At 45.0% G+C, this 22,352-nt stretch overlaps 1 protein-coding gene across 1 annotated transcript in view; it reads left to right on the forward strand.

Moving 5' to 3' along the window:
• LOC145354586 (uncharacterized) overlaps nt 1-22,352 on the forward strand; it is a 155,608-nt gene that overhangs the window by 46,391 nt on the left and 86,865 nt on the right. The window contains exons 4-6 of the mRNA XM_080206050.1: nt 4,420-4,503; nt 10,775-10,831; nt 14,139-14,291. Of these exons, the coding sequence (XP_080062176.1) occupies nt 4,420-4,503; nt 10,775-10,831; nt 14,139-14,291 (294 nt within the window). The remainder of the gene's footprint in view (nt 1-4,419; nt 4,504-10,774; nt 10,832-14,138; nt 14,292-22,352) is intronic.

Genomic DNA, 22,352 nt, shown 5'->3' on the forward strand with positions numbered 1-22,352 from the left:
CTCCTGAGAAAGTAGAGGCATTGGTGGGCTTTCTTAACTATAGTGTCGGCATGGGGGGACCAGGGCAGTTGGGTGATTTGGACACCTAAAAACCCGAAGCTCTCAAATTTCTAATTCATCCCCGTTGACAGGGGCATGTTCTCCACTGTCGATGACAATCTCCTTCGTTTTGGTATTCTAAGGCTCTGGATTACTAGTCCAGCGACAATACCATTACACCACCGGGTACCCTCTACAAATCAATCCCTCTGATCAGCTAAAATTTTCCCAGAAGTTCAGTCTCCCCACCCTTAGTGTCTAGTGCTTATCTGACAACTGACGTCAGACTGACAGAGTAACCCTGGGGATTCACACCCAGACATTTGCCTAAATTGCAAATTACTGCCACAAGGTAGTCTTAGTTTATCAAAAAAGAATACTGCATCATCCAGTCACTGAAAACTGCAACAGTGCTTATGCCTAACTGATCAGAATACCGTAGTGTCAGGATAGTGCCTAACTAAGTGTAATAAGTTCATGGAAGTCCCTTCACCAGAATCCCTTTATTTACAATTCCAATAACAGTACACAGAGTACTAGCAGTCAGCAGTCTCAGCAGAGGAACTGACACTCCCGCTTATATACAAAGTAAAGTCAGTGGTCTGCCTTCAGGAGTGCCAGAGGAACTGACGCTCCAGGTTATATACAAAGTAAAGTCAGTGGTCTGCCTTCGGGAGTGCCAGAGGAACTGACACTCCCGCTTATATACAAAGTAAAGTCAGTGGTCTGCCTTCAGGAGTGCCAGAGGAACTGACACTCCTGGTTATATACAAAGTAAAGTCAGTGGTCTGCCTTCGGGAGTGCCAGAGGAACTGACACTACTGGTTATATACAAAGTAAAGTCAACAGTCTACCTTTGGGAGTGCCAGAGGAACTGACACTACTGGTTATATACAAAGTAAAGTCAACAGTCTACCTTTGGGAGTGCCAGAGGAACTGACACTACTGGTTATATACAAAGTAAAGTCAACAGTCTACCTTTGGGAATGCCAGAGGAACTGACACTACTGGTTATATATAAATTAAAGTCAGTAGTCTACCTTGGTTAGTCCCAAAGGAACTGACACTCCTGGTTATATACAAAGTAAAGTCTCCCCGGTGGGCCCATCGATTAGTCCCTTCATCAGGGAGCTCAATGTCCTGATTAACATCATTACACGAACGGTAATTTCTGATTTTCCTCTCTCACCTTTCTGAAACAGCAGAGCGACATGTGTGATTTCCCAATCCAACACAGAAGTTCCTGAGTTGTGAGAGCTTTGGGCATCTGCGGTATTCTCATTCACTTCCTCTTAAACTCTGGGATGGAAACCATCCGCTCCTGGGGATTTCTCACTCTTTCGTGCTGATGGTTTTGCTATTTTGGTTATGTAAATTTTGGAGAGTCCCTGGCCATGATATTGGTTTCCTGATGATGTCTGGTATGCTGACCTCTTCCTCCACTGCAAATACTGATTATTTAAAATAACCACTATTATTAAAAAGTAAATCATTATAAAGTAATTATTGAGCATGCTCATCATTTCCTTATTTTCATTTGCATATCCCTATTACCATTATTGCTCCAGATCTCCCTCTGTGTTCTGACTGTGATGAGTTTAATATTCGTGGCCAGCTGTTTTCCACATTTTTGGATTTTTTGGCAAGCTTGGCTGTTGGTTGTATCTCTCCCACTTACCAGGAAGTGTGCTGTTCCAGCTTCCATTTCACACTCACTTTCCGAGTTTTGAGATGAAGCCAAAACCTCCAGTGACAGGCCTGGGTAAAGAAACGGCAAATGCTATCTTGTAATTGTTTTTATAAACCTCACTCGACTTGTGCCTTGATAAGACCTGCTGCAGGACTTTGAAAGCAGTGGCATATCGCATCAGTCCTCGTGTTCACTTGAAAATAATTTATTATGTGTCGAATGAGTCAAGTCGCGTCATCTATCTGCATGTTTGCAGTAGCGACATCTAATTTTCCTTAACTCCTCGAGGGGACCACAATAAGATCGGAATTGTAAATAATAGGTTAAATTATTGTAAGTAATGATTGAAGAATACATTTTTAAAACATTTATTTCTTTAGGAAGCTAATTAATATCTTTTTTTGGGAATTCCACCATTCCCTGTCCTATTCTCTTGCGCTTTCGATTCCCTGCTCTGACTCTGCCTCACGTCCATCCTTCTGCCTCGCACCGCACCCCCCCCCATCCACCTCGCTGCCTCCGTCTTGCTCTCTGTTTTGCTGTTCCACTGTCACTCACACACCCATGCTTTCTTTCGTCACTTTCTCGCCCTCTCGCTCGGAGGTACAGTGGTTGGCACCGCTGCCTCACAGCGCCAGGGACCTGGGTTCAATTCCCGGCTTGGGTCACTGTCTGTGTGGAGTGTGCACGTTCTCCCCGTGTCTGCATGGGTTTCCTCCGGGTGGTCCGGTTTCCTCCCATCGTCCAAGGGATGTGCTGGTTAGGGTGCATTAGCCATGCTAAGTTCTCCCTCAGTGTACCCGAACAGGTGCCGGAGTGTGGCGACTAGGGGATTTTCACAGTAACTTCATTGCTGTGTTAATGTAAGCTTACTTGTGACACTAAACTATATTTTCTCTATCTTATTCTATCTCACGCACTCGCTTTGCCTTGCAACTCCCTTCTGTCCGCCTCACTCCCTTCATCTTGCTTGTTGTCCCAATGTCACTCACACCCCTGAGCCCTTTTGTCACTCTCTTGCGCTCTTACTTTCACTCACATCCCCATGTGGCCTCCCTCCTGTTCTGTTTAGTCCTCTCTGCCTCTAACCGATGAAACTTGTGACTTTGTACCCAAATAACATTTGCTACAAGACTGTGAACTGCAACCAGACTTAAAAAAAAAATTAGAAATGCTTATGTTTCGTTGCTGGATCTGGAGCAGCAGCTAATAAATCAAATACTGGCAAACCTCACTTCCTATTTCTGTCCTATTTTGAGCTTTGCATTTTTGAGCTCTCTGCTGAGCCTCTGACACCCTTTCTTGAGTGTCTGTGTTCAGGTTCTGGAAGGCATGGCTGTGTTGGCAGTCAGTTTGTACTGTTGCAGGATGATGTACTAATGTTGGTGTTGCTAGTCTAAGTCACAGGTAAACTACACTGCAGACCTGCGAGCAGGACTGTACATAATATGTCACTGTTACAATTCTCAGCAGTCAAATGATGCACTTGAATATTTGTTCTTGTTGGAGATTAAGCTCCTCGTTAGAGTAATTTGCAATTTAAGCAAATGTTTTGACCCAGATTTCAGCACTGGTGTTTCTGACGTGGACCACGGAAGTTTGAAAATAGTTGAGACAGACGCTGAAATTTTCCAGCACCGTTGCTGCAATCCATTTAAACCCCTCGACAGGACCCACCATTGGGCACTGGAAAATTCCATCCAAATCCTGCAAATGTGGCAGTTTTCAGAAACGTTTTGTTTGTCTAGATTCATTGGCCATTGCATTGCTTTCTGGGTTTAGTAAAATTCTGGCGCAGTTGTGTAACCATACAGAGATTCACAGAATACAGCGCAGAAGGAGACCATTCGGCCCATATTGTCTGCATTGGCTAAGGGAGTGCTGGACTGAAGGTGGTGTTGTTCTGCCCTCTTTTGTGGACATAACACATCCATCCTGTGGTGCACTTTCCAAAGAGATGGGGTATCTATCCCTAGTGTCCTGGTCAATATTTATTCCACAACCAACATCACAGAAAACTGAATATCTTGTTACGACATTGCTGTTTGTGGATGGCATGCTGGCACAGTGGTTAGCACTGCTGTCTCACAGCGCCAGGAACCTGAGTTCGATTCCTGACTTGGGTCACTGTCTGCGTGGAATTTGCACATTCTCCTTGTGTCTGCGTGGGTTTCCTCCGGGTGCTCCAGTTTCCTTCCACAACCCAAAGATGTACGGGTTAGGTGGATTCAAATGACGGCAGAAGGGAAGAAGCTAATTTTGAGTCGGTTGCTACGTGATCTCAGACTTTTGTATCTTTTTCCAGGTGGAAGAGAGAATATCTGGGGTGTGTGGGGTCTTTGATTATACTGGCTGCTTTTTATTTTTTAATTGGAAGGTTATTGGCTCTCACTGGGCACTGTTAGATGGTTCTCTCTATCTGCCAGACCCCCAATGAGTGTATGGGAAGCGAATACCGGGTATATAACAGGGTGAATTCTATCACATTGTTTAGTTGATCTATGCGATGAGCATTGAGAACAGCCTGTTGCTGAGCTTAGCATTGTACAAAAGCCAGTCCCAGATTGATGGCATCAGGCTGTCTTTCTACTCGACTGCCTTCCGAACATGAAGCTTTGTGGTTTCTGAGTCTTGCATTCATCACGGTGCGGTTACAATGTTAACCGTGACCTGCCTTTATTTACCAACAGGACAATGGAGTCAAGTTGGACAAACACATAACTGACCAGGAAAGAGCGAAAAAGAAGGCAGAGAGGCGAAGGGCCAAGAAAAAGGTACTTGTTTCAGTTATTGCTTTTCAGTAACTGCTGTAACGTTCCTGCTTGAGGAAGGAATGGAGTAATCCCAGTAAGCCCTGATTGAATCAATATAATGCTGTGTAAGGGTTTCACTGCCAGGTATGAATTCAGGAACATCCCAGCAACTGACTGACTGAATCAAATAGAAGAGCATCTTCCTACGTTTGTTCGTAATGGGGAGAGTACAGACCATACTCAACCAATCCAAAATGTCCACTGTTACATGTGATAGGGGAGGTAGTGGCGTAATGTTGGTGTCGCTGTACTAGTAATCCAGCAGCCTAGGGTGATGCTACGGTTCAAATCCCATCATGGAATCATAGATCCCTACAGTGCAGGAGGAGGCTATTTGGCCCATCCAGTCTTGCACCTACCACAATCCCACCCAGGCCCTATTCTCATAACCCTACATATGACCCACTTAATATCAGGGGGACTAGCTAGTGTGAATGTGTGGGGTTATAGGGATAGGACCTGGGTGGGATTATGGTTGGTGCAGACTCGATGGGCCAAATGGCCTCCCTCTGTGCTGTAGGTTTCTATATTTACCCTGCTAATATCCGCCACACTAGGGTCAACTTAGCACGATCAATTAACCTAACCTGCACATCTTTGGATTGTGGGAGGAAACCGGAGATCTGGAGGAAACCCACGCAGACACAGGGAGGATGTGCAAAATCCACACAGACAGTGACCTGAGGCCGGATTTGAACCCGGGTCCCTGGTGCTGTGAGGCAGCAGTGCTAACCACTGTGCCACCATACTGCAGATGGTGAAATTTGAATTGAATAAAAAAAATGTTGAAATATATGTTTACTGATGACCAGGAAACCATTATTGATTGTTGTAAAAACCCATCTGGTTCACTAATGTCCTTTAGGGAAGGAAATCTGCCGTCCTTACCTGGTCTGGCCTACATGTGAGTCCAGCGCCACAGCAATGTGGTTGACTCTTAAATGCCCTCAGGGATGGGCAATAAATGCTGGCCCAGCCAGAGACGGCCACATCCCATGAATGGATTAAAAAATATTTCTGTGATTGGGCAGCACTTGTTGAACAATTCTGAGTGTGCTAATAGCGACATTACAACCAATTTCAGACGATCAGCGCAGCCTATAATGTGGCTCATTACTGAATGCTAGAAGGGATATGCATTCGTACACAGGGACCTAGTCTCTGCAAACTGAAGGAATACCTTACGCCTTTTTTGAATTTGAGGACCCTATAGTTCAATGTTGCTTTCTCCATGGCGATGCCTCAGACAGTTACAGTCAAGTGGAATTCCCTCCCTAATGGCATTATGGGTCAACCCACAGAACATGGAGTGCAGTGATTCAAGGAGACAGCTCACCACCACCTTCTCAAGGGCAACTAGGGATGCACAATAAGTGCTGGCCAGCCAGCGATGCCCATATCCCACGAATAAATTAAAAAAAGTCATGAACCAATCAGCTCCCTTTTCTTCTGTAATATAAATTGTTGTGATGGTTTGATATTTGGCATTCTTGCATTTGTCCCAATGAGTGTAAACCAGAAAACATTGGCAACATGGACTGAAGCAGTCTGTGTCCAAATGCAGCAAGAATTGGTTAATATCTAGGCTGGGGTTGGTATGTGGGCAGCACGGTGGCTATCACTGTTGCCTCACAGCGCCAGGGACCCAGGTTCGATTCCCAGCTTGGGTCACTATCTGTGTGGAGTTTGCACATTCTCCCCGTGTTTGTGTGGGTTTCCTCCGGGTGCTCCGGTTTCCTCCCGCAGTCCAAAGATGTGCAGCTTAGGTGGATTGGCCATGATAAATTGCCACTTGGTGTCAGCGGGGACTAGCTAGGGTAAATGCACGGGGTTATGGAGATTGTGGTTCGTGCAGACTTGATGGGCTGAATGGCCTTATTCTGCACAGTAGATTCTATGAAGTGATAAGTAACACTGGTGCCACAAACGTGATAGGAGAACTTTCCATGTGTGTTCAAGGTATTTCGAGTGAAAATATTCCTGCTGGAATCTGTGAAATTTCCAACTTCAACCCTTAAGATGGGCAGAGGGATCTGGGTGTACAGGTACACAGGTCACTGAAAGAGGCAATGCGGTTGGAGAATATAGTCAAGAAGGCATACGGCATGCTTGCCTTCATCGTCTGGAGCACTGAGTTTAAAAATTTGCAATCACATTGCAGCTTTGTAGAACCTTAGTTCGGCTGTATTTGGAATATAGTGTTTGATTCTGGTTGCTTCACTCGCAGAAGGATGTGGAGGCTTTGGAGAGAGTACAGAAGAGATTTACCAGGATATTGCCTGGTATGGAGGACATTAGCTATGAGGAAAGGTGGAGAAACTTGATTTGTCCTCACTAGAACGAAGGTTGAGGGGCAACCTGATACAAGTCTACAATATTATGAGAGGCGTGGACAGAGTGGATAGTCAGAAGCTTTTTCCCAGGGTGGAAGAGTCAAGTACTAGGGGGCATAGCTTTAAGGTGCGAGAGGCAAGGCTTAAAGGAAATGTACGAGGCACATTTTTTACGGAGAGGGTGGTGAGTTCCTGGAACTCGCTGGTCGGGGAGGTAGTGGAAACAGATACAATAGTGATTTTTAAGAGGCATCTGGACAAATACATGAATAGGATGGGAATAGAGGGATATGGTCCCTGGAAGGACAAGAGGTTTTTAGTTCAGTCAGGCAGCATGGCCTGCGCAGGCTTGGAGGGCCGAAGGGCCTGTTCCTGTGCTGTAATTTTCTTGGTGTCCAGGATTTCCAAAGCTCCAAGTGGATGCTGGGAAGGGAAGCTATTATCCTGGTCTTTGTAAATAGAGAATCACCTGTGATTTAGCAAGCAAATGCGTACCCTTTTGAGCTGTTTTCCCCTAAAACAATTTCACCTGTAAATAATTCCACTTTCCAGAGGGAATGACAGTGAAGCTTTAACGCAGAAAGCCTGAGAATTAGATTTGAGTCCTCAGTTAGGCTGCGCTCTCTGTAGCGATGCTAAATGGGAGAAACCCAGTTTCCCTGAACACAAGACAAAATATAAACCATTTTCCTCGTATTCTGTTTCTGATCAGGGTAACTGTACCCCCCTCTCCTACTCACAATCCCTGCTGCTATCTTTCATGTTCTTAGGGTGCTGGCCCAGAAGCCCAAGTTACCTTGGGACTGTAGATTAGACTCCAACAATTTTTCTATTTTGGCATAAGCATGAGGAGAGGATGCTTCACTCCAGGAGTGATTGGAGACCTTTTCTAGTAAAACAAACTTTATTCAATGGTGCAGTTTAAATATACCTTTAACAAATGAAAAAAGTAACTATTAACAGTTGAACAATATTGAAAATGAGAAAGAAACAACTTTAATTTTGAACTTATCACTGCTTCAGTTCCAAATAAGCAACATTCCTCTTACAGACTTAAAAACCACTTTAAATACAGTTAGCAGCCGTAAATATACTTACCATAATGAGTATAGACAGTTTTGAAGATTTCAGAGAGATATGGATGCTGAAATTCTACTATCTCACCAGCCATGGAATTGGAGTTGGCAAGGAGTGGATAATGGAAATGGGGGAAGTTTCTGCTCTCGCTCAAGCAAGGCCATTAAACCTCACCCAGAGTTCCGGCAAAATCATTCTAAGTTCAACCAGGTTTCAGCTCCAAACTGAACTGCATTCTGCCAAAGCTTTTTTTTTCTGCTACAGACCCAGGACTGCATATTATCACATGACGCTGCAATTGGAAATCCCCGAGGAACTTAAGTAAACAAAAATCCATTAAGTCTACTTAATGTAACCACTTGCAAACCTAAAGCGAGTAATTATCCTGCTTTTCCAGCATCTGAGTTGCATTCCCTCAGACATATTGACTGGCTGTAGCTAAAGCTGAATTTTTAAACATCCCCCTCAAACATATAAAAAAAATCCATTTTAATTTCACTACACAATCCTGAAGGACTAAATCAAAATTTGACAGATCAAACGGAAGACTAGAAAATGTCTGCACTGGGCTTATTAATACCAGTTTTGGAATTGGTATTAATGCATGTTCTTGGAAGTGCAGGAACTGTGCGATAATCAGTATCTCAGAGCTTTGCAATGTCACCTTCCAACACAAATGACTCCTTTCACATATTGTCTAATTGTTTACAGTAGTTTTGAAATTTATTTATCTTCCCCGTGTACGCTATAAGCTGTTAATGTTCAACATAGATAAGTCAGTCTGATCTGAGTTAAATTATTAATGTGATCATCCGGGAATCTAAGCAAATGAATCCCCAGCTGTTGCTGCTGGTCACTTTTTTTTGTCCAAAGCTCTGATTCCGGAGTGGAGAGAGTGAAATTGTTCCTAGAGCCTAATCCCAATCTCATCCCGGAGCAGAGAGAATGAGAACGTTCCTGAAATCTGGTCCCAATCTCATCCCGGTGCAGAGAGGGTGAGAATATCCTTGGAATCTAGTCCCAGTGCAAGGTGTGAGAGCATTCCCGGGGTCTGATCCTGGAGCAAAGATGATGAGAACATGCCCGGAATCTGATATCCGTCTGATCCCGGAGCAGAGAGAGTGACGAGGTTCCTGGAATCTGACCCCAATCTGATTCTGGAGTGGGGAAGGCGAAAGCATTCCTGGAATCTGATCCCAATCTGATTCTGGAGCGGAGAGGATGAGGACGTTCTTGGAGCCGGATTATGGTGCAGGCTGTGAGGGTGCTGCTGGAATTGTCTCTGCCACAGTAACTGGAGTTGACGTGTTTCTGGTTGGGAGCACAGACTGATCCCCCTGACCTCCCGGATACTTTTTAAATCTTCCCAGTGAAGACTGTTCTGGGTTGGTTCAGAGCTTTCTGTGCATCGGGCTTTAAAATGACGGGAGAACTTCCCACCTGTGATGGAGGTTTATTGTTTTAAAGCTCTGGATAGTTTCAGTTCCACTTTATTCCATGGTGCCAGTGACCCTGTGTGCCCCTGCCACCCGCAATCCACGCCTCTCTGCCCCACAGTCCTGCCACCTGAGACCACCACCCAGGTTGCCCAGTAATCACACTCGTCCTTGAGTTTGGGCGGTTGCTTTATTATCTGCTCAACGGTTCAATAATCTGTTGTCCTGATAAACCTGGTGTTGCTAGGTAGTTGAGGGAGCTGTTTATTATTATTCCAATACTCAGAGACAGAGCTGTTTGGACTTTAAATTGGTCACTCTATCCTCTTGCTGATTTCATTCCGTGGGCTGCCGAACCTGCTTGGTCAATTATTTTTTCCCCTAATTTTCCACACGGTATGCCAAGCTTCCAGCAGAGATTGTGCCAATTAACTCCTTCAAACAGACCTGATTTTCCTAATGAGATCCAGGCTGGAGCTTGCCAGCTTGACCCAGTTGTAATAATATAAATGTGTGTCTGTGTGTGTTCCTTCCACAGCCATTGACAGCGAGTGCCAAGCTGCTGGACAGCAAATACACCAATTTGAAATGTCACCGCTATTGTAATGTAGGAGATGTGACAACTAATTAGTGGGCAGCAATGTGATAAGCTTTCTTGTGGGATATGGGCATCGCTGGCATTTATTGTCCATCCCTAGCTGCCCGAGGGCAGTTGCGAGTCAACCACATTGCTGTGGCTCTGGAGTCACATGTAGGCCAGACCGGGTAAGGACGGCAGATTTCCCTCCCTAAAGGGCAATTGGCCAGAGTCACCAGAGGCGGGTACAATTTTGTCTTTAAAAAGCATTTAAACAGTTACATGGGTAAGATGGGTGTAGAGGGATATGGGCCAAACGCGGGCAACTGGGACTAGCATAGTTGTTTAAAAAAAAGGGTGGCATGGACAAGTTGGGCCGAAGGGCCTGTTTCCATGTTGTAACTCTCTATGACTCTAGTGAATCGGATGGGTTTTTCCAACAATCGGCAATGATTCATCAGTAGATTCTTAATTCCAGGTAGATTTTATGCAATACAAATTCCACCATTTGCCGTGACGGGATTCGAACCCGAGTAGAAAGATTTAGAAAGTAGGAATGATGGATTGGTGCAGCTCAATTATTTTTTGGCCCTTGAAGCTCCATTTCCCACCAAAAGAACCGCAATGCATGACCACCAATTGAATTGAGAATGCGTTCTGATCTAATTGAAAATTTGTGTGATTATTGACATTTATACCGTTGTTTTACACTGTGTGTGGGACCTCATCCTGAACTAACTCGTACTGTAAATGTTGACGAAAGGATGAAATCTTTGTAATGATCATACAAATCTGCTTTCCTCTCCCAGCGCCAGAAGGAAAGGAAAAAGTTGGAAAGAGGAAAAAGCAATGAAGAGAACAGAGAGGTAAGGAAAGTAGTATCATCAGCTATTCTTGTCCAGTTTACGAATAAGTTTGAGTTCCCAAATTATTGCATCCTTACTGCTTAGAAAAGTAGTTGAGGCTGGCATAGATCAGCCATGATTGTATTGAATGGGTGGGGCAGGCTTGAAGGCTTTGGTGGCCTACTCCTGCCTTGTTGGGTGGCACAGTTGGTTAGCACTGCTGCCCCACAGCGTCAGGGACCTGGGTTTGGTTCCCGATTTACATAGAACATAGAACATTACAGCGCAGAACAGGCCCTTCGGCCCACGATGTTGCGCCGACCAGTTACAAAACAATGACCCACTAACCTAAACCAATCCCTTTTCGTCCATAAACCTATCCACGGATCTCTTAAACGCCCCCAAACTAGGCGCATTTACAACTGCAGCAGGCAGGACATTCCAATCCCTCACCACCCTCTGGGTAAAGAACCTACCCCTGACATCTGTCCTATAACTACCACCCCTTAATTTAAAGCCATGCCCCCTCGTGCTAGATTTCTCCATCAGAGGAAAAAGGCTATTACTATCCACCCTATCTAAACCTCTAATCATCTTATATGTTTCAATAAGATCCCCTCTTAGCCGCCTTCTTTCCAGCGAAAACAACCCCAAATCCCTCAGCCTCTCCTCATAGGACCTCCCCTCCATACCAGGCAACATCCTGGTAAACCTCCTCTGCACCCTCTCCAAAGCCTCCACATCCTTCCTGTAATGTGGGGACCAGAACTGCACACAGTACTCCAAGTGCGGCCGCACCAGAGTTGTATACAGTTGCAACATGACGCTGCGACTCCTAAATTCAGTCCCCCTACCAATAAACGCCAAGACACCGTATGCCTTCTTAACAACCTTATCTACTTGACTCCCAACTTTCAGGGATCTATGTACACATACACCTAGATCCCTCTGCTCATCCACACTATTCAAAGTCCTCCCGTTAGCCCTATACTCGACACATCTGTTATTCCTACCAAAGTGAATTACCTCACACTTCTCCGCATTAAACTCCATCCGCCACCTCTCGGCCCAGCTCTGCAACCTGTCTAAGTCTTCCTGCAAACTATGACACCCTTCATCACTATCTACCACACCTCCGACTTTGGTGTCATCAGCAAATTTACTAATCCACCCAACTATACCCTCGTCCAGATCATGGGACTCTGTCTGTGCGGAGTCTGCATGTTGTCTTGTGTCTGTGTGCGTTTCCTCCCATAGTCTGAAAGATGCACTGTTTAAGTGCATTGGCTATGCTAAATTCTCCCTTAGTGTACCCAAATAGGTGCTGGGCTGTGGCGACGAGGGGATTTTCACATTAACTTCATTGCAGTGTTAATATAAGCCAATTTGCAACTGATAAATAAACTTTGCTTCAATTTCATGTGTTTGATCCCAGTTTATGTTTGTCCGTTTACATGAATCTCATTTAACTCTTCCACCAAGTTGCACACTGTTCAAGCCCAAAGCTGAATATTTCCTGTTGAACATTGCGTGGGGAACGGAACAAAAGAATAATTTGGTTTTACCAATAAACAAAATTCAAATTATAAACCCATCCTTAAGACTGGTTTAGCAATAGCGAACGCATGAATTTGGAATAGGCCATTCAGTCTGCTATTCGCCATTTGGTAAGATCATGGCTATTCTGATTGTGGTCTCAACTCCCCTTTCCTGACGACCTTCTATAGAACGTAGATAATAGGTGCAAGAATAGGCCATTTGGCCCTTTGAGCCTACACCACTATTCAATATGATCATCGTTGATTATGCACATTCAGTATCCCACCCTTCCAATTTCCCTTGATCTCTTTAGTCACAAGGATCACGTCCAGCTCCCTCTTGGATATATCTAATGAACTGGCCCTAACAGCTTTCTGTGGTAGAGGATTCCACTGGTTCACGACTCTCTGAGTGAAGAAGTTCTTCCTCATCTTAGTCCTGAATGGTTTACCCCTTATTCTTAGACTGTGACCCCGAGTTCTGGACTTCCCCAACATTGGGAACATTCTTCCTGCATCCAGCCTGCCCAGTTCCATCAGAATTTTATATGTTTCTGTGAGATTCCCCTCTCATTCTTCTAAATTCCACTGAGTACAAACCCAGTTGATCCAGTCTCTCTTCATATTTCAATTCTGGGAATCAGGCTGGTGAACCTTCGCTATATCCTTTGATTCTTGATTGACAAGGCAGTCAATCTAACTCAGCCTTAAGAAAAGCCTCCACACCGCTCTGGCGAAGAGAATTCTACAAACTAGAATCATTGAATCTCTACAATGTAGACAAGGCCATTCGGCTTATCGAGTCCACAGTGACTCTGTGACAGACTATCTTATCCAGGCCCTCTCCACTGTCCTGTAACCCCACACTTTTCCCATGGCTAATCCATCAAACCCACACATCATTTGGACTGTGGAAACCAGAGCACTTGGAGGAAACCCACGTAAACATGGGGAGAATGTACAAACTCCACACAGATAGTGACCCAAGCTGGGAATCAAATCCTTGGCACCGTGAGACAGCAGTGCTAACCGTTGTGCCACCGTACTGCCTAATAATCTTCTGAGAGAAAATGAAATTCTCCTAATCTCTGTCATCAACAGGAGACCCCTAATTCACATTTCTCCCACAAGGGAAAACATCCCCTCAGAAGCTTATATAACAATGGCTGATGTGGCTCAGATAATTTGTTGGATGCTAATATGTTCAGATGAGCGAAGGTTGCTGGATAAGTGAAGGAGGGTTTCAGAGCTTTGCAAGGCAAGTTTAGGATAGACATTTATATAAGCAACTTTTTTTAAATGTAGAAAAACATCGCAGGGCATTCCACTGAGGCATAATGAAGTAAAGGCAATCTTTGTCAGAGTGATCAACAGTGATCACTGGATTGGCAATGCTAAATTGACCCTTAGTGTCAGGGAGACTAGCGGGGTAAATATATGGGGTCATGGGGATAGGGATTAGGTAGAATTGTGATTGGTGCAGGTTTGATGGGCTGAATGGCCTCCATCTGCATTATAGAGATTTTATGATTAAAACTTACCTCTTTGACCATCTCTCCTAATATCTCTTTACGTGACACGATCATGAATTCTGTTTGATGATGTTGCTGCTTTACTATGGTAAAGGTGCAATATAAATGCAAGTTGTTGTTGTGTGGAAGTTACCTCCATCTTAACGCTGTCCCCCACATACTCATCATTTTGGGGCTATGCTGTGAGATGTGACCTGTGAGCTTTGTTTTATTCTCATGGTTTATGAAACTGAGCGTCAGAACCTTCTACATTTGTAGGAAAATGAAGACAGTGAGAGCGATGAGGAGATTGAAGAAGCTGTTAAAATACAGAACATTCCGGAGCGTACCGAGGGAGCAAAGAAGACGTCACAGCCACTGGGCGTCTTTGAAAATGGAAATAATATATCTGGACCGGTGACAATGGATGAGGTTAGAACACACAAATTTCAGCTGTTTCTAACATTTGGTTTGTTTTGGAAAAGTGACACTGTTTACAATCAAGAATATTTGATGATTTTTAATAATTTTTTGACCATTCTTTGGAGGGCATTGGGGGGGGCGGTGGCGTCTGTTCAAAGCAAAGCATTTTTGCACTTTTCTGTGTGAATTCTAACTGAGAGCAAGGCCAATTTTGATGGCAGCAACTTTCCAAAGTTAATTGGGGGAAGGCAAAGGGTTAGGGTTATGCTTTCAAAAGTGTGTTAACCAGGGTTCAGGGTAAACACGTTCCTCTCAGAGTGAAGGGCAAGGCCGACAGAAGTAGGGAACTCTGGATGACTCGGGATATTGAGGCCCTGGTCAAGAAGAAGAAAGGGGCACATGGCATGCATAGGCAGCTAAGTGAACCCCTTGAAGAGTACAGGAGGTGTAATCCTATAACACCGTCCACCTTTGCCACCACAAAACACATCGTCCCGTTGCGTGATATCTTTGCACCATTTCTTTTAAGAATTTTACTCTGTTTTCGATTAATAGTTTCACTACTTATTCGGTTGCTGTGGGCAGTTATCTGTGTAAAGGTCTTTGTAGCCTCTTATCTTAGAAACACTGGGGGAGTGTGAGACTGTCAGTAGTGCCATCTTCCAGATGAGAAGTTAAACTGAGGCCCTGTCTCAGATGGATGTGAAAAGCTCTGTTTTGAAGAAGAGGTTGTGTAGATCCACTGGGGAACTGGTCAATATTCATCCCTCAGCCGGCGTCACTCAAAACAGATCATCTGGCCATTATCGCGTTGCTGTGTATGGGATCTTGCTCTGTAAAACCGGGGCAATTGTCCCAAAAAAATTCTAAGTGTCGAATTTGCGTAAAAACAGGAGTCAATCCCGTTGTTTTTTCAGCGGGAGTTTCAAAATGAATTTGCCACACTTTGAGCATCACAGAGAACCTCTGTGGGCGGGGCCTATTCCCGCTGGAAAAGCCGGCAGCGTAGTGCTGAGTGCGCCACTGCGCACGCGCCGATTTGTCACAGCGGAGATCGGCACATGTGCAGTCGGCCCGCACTGCCGGCTTCCCTATTGCTGGCCAGCACCGCGACCCTGCAATGCCGCCTCTCTGGACCTCCCATGGCCCCATCATTAACCCCCTTGGCCAGCTCGCCTCCACCTCCCCCTTCCCACCTCGATTCCCCACCCCCGGCAGCCCTGATCCCCAGCCTCGATCGCTGGCCTCCCTCCCTCTATCCCTGATCCCGACGGCAGAGTGGGATCCTGCTTGGTGCTCATTGGGCAGTGCCAAGGTGCCCCTTGGGCATTGCCATATTTCGCCTGGGGCAGTGCCAGGGGGCCAGGCTGGTGCTGGCAATGCCCAGGGGCCATCCCCGAGCATCTGACCCTCTGGGGCCCCACCTTCACTCCAGTTCTGGGCCCGCTTATAAAATTCAAATTATATTTAGATGGGCATTGGAGTAATTTATACAGTTCCGTGCCAGAGATTGGCACAGAGCTGACGGCACCAGAAATCCATTATCTTGAACTTGTGCCCCCTTGTAATTGTCATTCCTGCCCTGGGAAAAAACTTCCAACTGTTCACCCTATCCATCCCCCTCATAATTTTATAAACTTCTACCAGGTCTCCCTTTCAACCTCCATCTTTCTAGGGAGAACAATCCCAGTTTATTCAATCTCTCCTCTTGTTTAATACCCTCCATACTAGGCAACATCCTGGTAAACCTTTTCTGTACTCTCTCCAAAGCCTCCACATCCTTCCGGTAGTGTGGCAATCAGAATTGGACACAGTATTCCAAACGTGGCTTCACCAATGTTTTATACAACTGTAAAATAATTTGCCGACTTTTATACTCGATGCCCCATCCAATGAATGTAAGAATGCCGTATGTTTTCATCACACCTTTTCCATCTGTACTGTTAAGGATCTGGGGACCAGCACGTCCAGATCCTTCTGTGTGTCTATATTCCTGATGGTTCTGCCGTTTATTTTATAGCTCCCATCTGAATTGGATCTACCAAAATGTATCACCCCATGTTTATCCGGATTAAACTCCATCTGCCATTTCTCTGCCCAATTTTCCAGCCTATCTATATCCTGCTGTATTCTCTGACACCCTGGCTTGTGTATCCAGAACACAGGGTCAGAGTCCCAGAATAAGGGACTGAAGAGTGAGGAGGAATTTCTTCTCTCGAAGTTCTCTACCCCAGAGGGCTGTGGGTACTCCATCACCCAGACAGAGGTTGATAGATTTTTGGGTACCATGGAGATTAAGAGAAGGTGAAGGCAGGTAGAGATCAGCCATGATCTTATAGAATGGCAGAGCAGGTCCAAAGGCTTAAATGGCCCATTAATGTTCCCCTTTCTTATGGAATGATGTCTTTATTTCTCTGGCTCTTGTGTCTCACAGTAAGAGGTCTCAGGTTAAAGTCCAACAGGTTCATTTGGTAGCAAAAGCCACTAGCTTTTGGAGCGTTGCCCCTTCGCCCTGTGAGTTTGAGTTCAGTTTGCAAACAGGGTATATAAAGACACAAACTCAATTTACAAAATAATGGTTGGAATGCGACTCGCATTGGACTTTAACCTGGTGTTGTGAGACTCCTTACTGTCCAACGCCAACATCTCCACATCTTGTGTCTTACACAGAGGGAGAAAAGCAAGAATTATCGGTTAAGGTGCAGAGTGGAATGTCTGAACGCTTCATCCTTGACTCTGTGGGCGGGGTTTCCCAAAACCGGAAAATCCCGCCTGAGGGCAATGGACCACCTCCCTGTCTGCTACGATTCCCGTGGTGGACGGGACAGGAAAATTGCAGCCTGATTTTTCTCGTCTAGCATCTCTCATCTGATAAAATACTTAGAGGCCTGAAACCCAATCAATATTTTTTGTTGCGTTGCAAGTGTTAATTTAAAACAAAAAAAGTTCAAATCAATCAATTAATCTATTAGTGCTAACCTTTTCCAGGCTAGGTAATACATCCGGTAAATACATTGACCTTTCCTCATCACGGTTGCTAGCGTTATATTGTATTCTGGGATTTGAAATGGGGCAGGGACATTTTTCCTCCCCTGTGTTAGGATTCACTGAAAAAGGAACAACAAGTAAGAGCAACAATAGGCCATTCGGCCCCTCAAAGCTGCTCTGCCATCTGATAAGACCATGGCTGATTGTGGCCTCAGCTCCACTTTCCTGTCTATCCCCCAATAATCCTGGGGATAGGGTAAAATAAGGGAGGGGGTTTTACTTACATGCACACAGAAAACACTGGGAGGTTTTTTTTTTACAACGTGCCCCTTTTGCATTCACGCAATAAAAGAAGGATAAGAGAAAAAAGGGGACAGGGCAAGAGTGTGATTAAAAAAATAAGAATTAAGGTTTCAAGAATTGAGATGAGTCCAAAATCCAAAAATCCCATGGTGTATTCAAAGAATAAAGAACAAAGAAAAGTACAGCACAGGAACAGGCCCTTCGGCCCTCCAAGCCTGTGCTGAGCATGGTGCCCTAACTAAACTAAAAAAAAACCTACTTCCCTTACTCGGTCCGTATCCCTCTATTCCCTCCCTTTTCATGAACCCATCCACGTGCCTCTTAACTGTTGCTAATGTGCCATCTTCCACACCCTCCCCTGGCAGTGCGTTCCAGGCACCACCACTCTCTGCATTAAATACTTCTTCCTCACACTTTCTCCCTCTCACCTTGAACCTGTGCTCCCTTGTAACTGATACTTCCACCCCTGGAAAAGCCCTCTGATTATCCACCTAGTCTTTGCATCTCACCATTTTGTCGACCCCTACCAGGCCTCCCCTCAGCCTCCATCTTTCCAGTGAAAACAATCCTCGTTTGTTCAATCTCTTCTCATAGTCACTGCCCTCGAGATTAGGTAACATCCTGGTGAACCTTCTTTGCACTCTCTCCAAAGCTTCCATGTCCTTCTGGTCGTGTGGTGACCAGAACTGCATGCAGTACTCCAAATGTGGCCTCACCAAGGTTTCATATAGCTGCAACATGATTTGCCAACTCTTGTACTCAGTGGCCTGGCTGATGAAGGCAAGCATGCTACGTGCCCCCTTAATCACCTTGCCAACCTGTGTTGCCACTTATAGGGAACTGTGGGCCTGCACGCCCAGATCCCTCTGTATGTTAATGTTCCTAAGGGTTCTGCCATTTACAGTATAATTCACACCCAAATTGGATCCTCCAAAATGCATCACCTCACATTTGTCTGGATTAAACTCCCATCTGCCATTTCTGTGCCCAAGTCTCCAATCTATCTATATCCTGTGTATTTCTCTGACAGTCCCCGGCAATATCAACAACTCCACTAACCTCCGCGTCGTCTGCAAACCTTACTAATCAGACCACCCACGTTTTCCTCCAGATCATTTATCTATACTACAAACAGCAGAGGCCCCAGCCCTGATCCCTGCGGAACAGCACCAGTGACAGATCTCCACTCTGAAAAACACCCCACCAGAGGTGAGCAAACTGTAACTGTTGTAGGGTGATCTGTCATTCCAGAAGAAACGAATTTCCCATTGGAAGAAGGCAAGCAGAGATTAATTAGTCTTATCAGCACCAATACATGAATTTCAATGTCCCAGTAGCTCACAGTGGAGATCAGGGTCAGGCAGTTACCTGGATAGAATTCTTCTCATTGTTGCCGTGTTGGTTGGTAAAACACAAAACTGCCTGCGTTCAGTTCCACACCGCAATATTACAGGTTCTAGCACCTATTGTGTGACATTCCTCCCACTTTTTCATCTGGGTTTTGCACAAAGGATGTGTTTTTCCAGGTCTGGAATGTCGGGAGGTTTAATGGAAGAATCAGGGTCCCTTTTTGCCCCTTGCAGACGTTCCGTTGTCATGGCCAGAACTCTGCCTCAGAAAGGTAAAGCGTGTTGGTGAATCTTTGGAATTTCATTTACTGCAGTCACGGGGGGAATTAAGAGTCATAGAGGTTCCCAGCACAGAAACAGGCCCTTTAGCCCAACTTGTCCATGTCGCCTTTTTTTTTTAGCCACTAAGCCAGTCCCAATTGCCCACATTTGGCCCATATCCCTCTATACCCATTGCGCCCATGTAACTGTCTAAATGCTTTTTAAAAGACAAAATTGTACCCGCCTCTACTACTACCTCTGGCAACTTGTTCCAGACACTCACCACCCTCTGTGTGAAAAAATTGTCCCTCTGAACCCTTTTGTATCTCTCCCCTCTCATTCTTAAATCTATGCCCTCTAAGTTTAGAACATTTGGAAAAAGATATTGACTATCTAGCTGATCTGTGCCCCTCATTATTTTATAGACCTCTATAAGATCACCCCTGTGCTTCAGAGGAAGAAGTATAGAGATTAACTTCTCTTTAGAGATACCAAAGTCCCTGCTGGTTTCTGAAAGCTGGAAACTCCCTTGGTATGAGTCAGGGCCAGTGGGCAGATCAGGGTAAAGCTTTTGCCCATTTTTAAAATAATGTAATAATTCTAAAGTAGCCAGGTTGATATAGACGTGTATTTTCCTTCCTGCATTCTGGACGGTCTACATATTTGCCTTCAAAATCACACCGTCCTGTCTGTGATCATTGACTGAATCAGGTGAGTAATGCAAAGGGGTGTGAATGCCTCCTGGGGCAAAATGTTATGGGAAAGTGTCCAGGGGCGGCACAGTGGTTAGCACAGCTGCCTCATAGCGCCGGGGACCTGGGTTCGATTCCCGGCTCGTGTCACTGTCTATGTGGAGTCCGCACATGGCCTGTGTGGGTTCCCTCTGGGTGCCCCGGTTTCTGCCCACAGTCCAAAGCTGTGCGGGTTAGGTGGATTGGCCATGCTAAATTGCCCCTTAATATCAGGGGGACCAGCTAGGGTAAGTGTCTGGGGTTCTGGGGATAGGGCATGGGTGGGATTACGGTCGGGACAGACTCGATGGGACGAATGGCCTCCATTTGCATTACAGGATTCTATGGTTCCAGTGCTTCTCATCACTACTATTTACTGTCTAATTGAAACCTTAGTAATACAGTAAACTTTACCACTTAAAAATAAAACAGTATACTGCTCTGTGCTGGAGTCTCTGAATGAATTGTAAAGTAGCTTCGTAAGGATTATTTAAAAATTGACATTTTTCTAATTTTCCGCACTTTACACTTTCACCTCAGGAGCAGTCACTCATTAACTTACGGCATTCCTGTAATGTCACTGCTCACTATCTCTCAAACTCTGAGCACACAGTATAAGTCCTCCCCCCCCAGGCCCGTAGGCTCCCCCTGAACTGTTTGCCAATGGGAGTGGAACCTGTTCAGCTGTGCACTCCCACAGTGATCGAATTACATGGACATTGAAGACTGTCAATAGTTTCAAATGTAGATTTTCAAGTTGAGACTGTTGACCCCTTGCGGGAGGCACAGGGGTGGGGTAAGACCATAAGACAGAAGAGAGAAGACATGGGAGCAGAATTAGGCCGCTCGGCCCATCACGTCTGCTCCCCCATTCAGTCATGGCTGATTTTTTTCTCAACCCCATTCTCCTGCCTTTTCACCAAAACCCCTAATCCCCTTACTAATCAAGAACTTATCTATCTCTGTCTTAAAGACACTCAATGACTTGGCCTCCACAGCCTTCTGCGGCAAAGAGTTCCACAGATTCCCCACACTCTGGCTGTTGGAGAATGACCTCTGACACACACTAGGATCAGGAAGTTGCCATTGTTTTAGTTTGGAAACAGAGAGGGGTGAAATCTTCGAGAGATGCACATGCTGTTGGCAGGTTTATGAAGCTAGACCATCACTTCCCCCTTGTGTCTCAGTGTGATTGATGGGTTCGTTCAGTCGTGAAGATTTGTCTTCAATAATTTTCCTCTCTGTCTACTTCCATTCACAAGAAGACAAACAGTTCATAGAATCCATAGAATCCCTAAGTGCAGAAGGAGACCATTCGGTCCATCGAGTCTGCACTGATCACAATCCACACCCGGGCTCTACTCCCACAACCTCAAATATTTACCCTGCTAATCCTCCTGACACTAGGGTCAGTTTAGCATGGCCAATCAACCTAACCGCCACATCTTTGGACTGTGGGAGGAAACTGGAGCACCCGGAGGAAACTCACGCAGACACAGGGAGAATGTACAAACTCCACACAGACAGTGAATAAAGGCCAGAATTGAATCCGAATCCTTGGAGCTATGTGGTGGCAGTGCTAACCACTGTGCCACCGTGCCCTCCAAAGTCAAAAGCCATTTTGTGGATGTCTACCTTTTCTGATCTGGAAGGGTTTTTTTCACATTAGTTCATGTAATGTTCTGATAAAGTCCGATTCGATGCACAGAATTCTCCAGAGGTACACCGGCTATTTAGAACTTTACTTTATAATAGTTTGAAATTATTGTACGAGTTCCATTGCCTCCTGCTGGTAGGTTCCAGAGCGACACCCAGCTAGGTCAGACTGCACAGTCACAGTTGACACTTATTCCTGTCCATTGCTTCAAGACATTGAGACTCATCAAAGCCAACAATAAAGACTGGAAAACACTCTGCTGGCCAGGCAGCATCTGTGGCGAGAGGAAGAGAAAAATGCAGAGTTAATGTTTCATCAAAGTTTTGGAAAATAAGGCATTGGGAATCCCCCTCAGTGATATCTTTCAAAATTCATTAGAATTGCACGGGGCTTGCACAAGTTTAGTGTCCTTCCAGCCAACTCGAAGCATTGTACAGCTAATCAAGTGGTTTGAATTGTAGTCACTGTTGTAATGTGGGAAAGATGGCAGCCAATTTGTGCATAGAAAGTTCCTACAAACAGCAATGTGTCAATGGCCAGGTGCCATGATCCCGGTCAGAAACTTCAAAGTGTTTTATGAATTCCACCTGAATCATAAGTTCTTTGAATTTAGCTAGGATGAGCATGAGATGTTTCACTTCAGGTATGATTCAAGTGACCCACTAGGGAGCTTTTATCAAACAAAGTTTAATTAAGAATACTGTTAACATAAAGCAATAGCTTTCCTTAATTACAAATAAGAAAGATAAAAATAACTGTGATGTTGTATAACCCTTAATAA

Source organism: Carcharhinus amblyrhynchos, chromosome 17 (assembly GCF_965287045.1).
Source record: "Carcharhinus amblyrhynchos chromosome 17, sCarAmb.v2.hapA, whole genome shotgun sequence".
Classification (NCBI taxonomy): domain Eukaryota; kingdom Metazoa; phylum Chordata; class Chondrichthyes; order Carcharhiniformes; family Carcharhinidae; genus Carcharhinus; species Carcharhinus amblyrhynchos.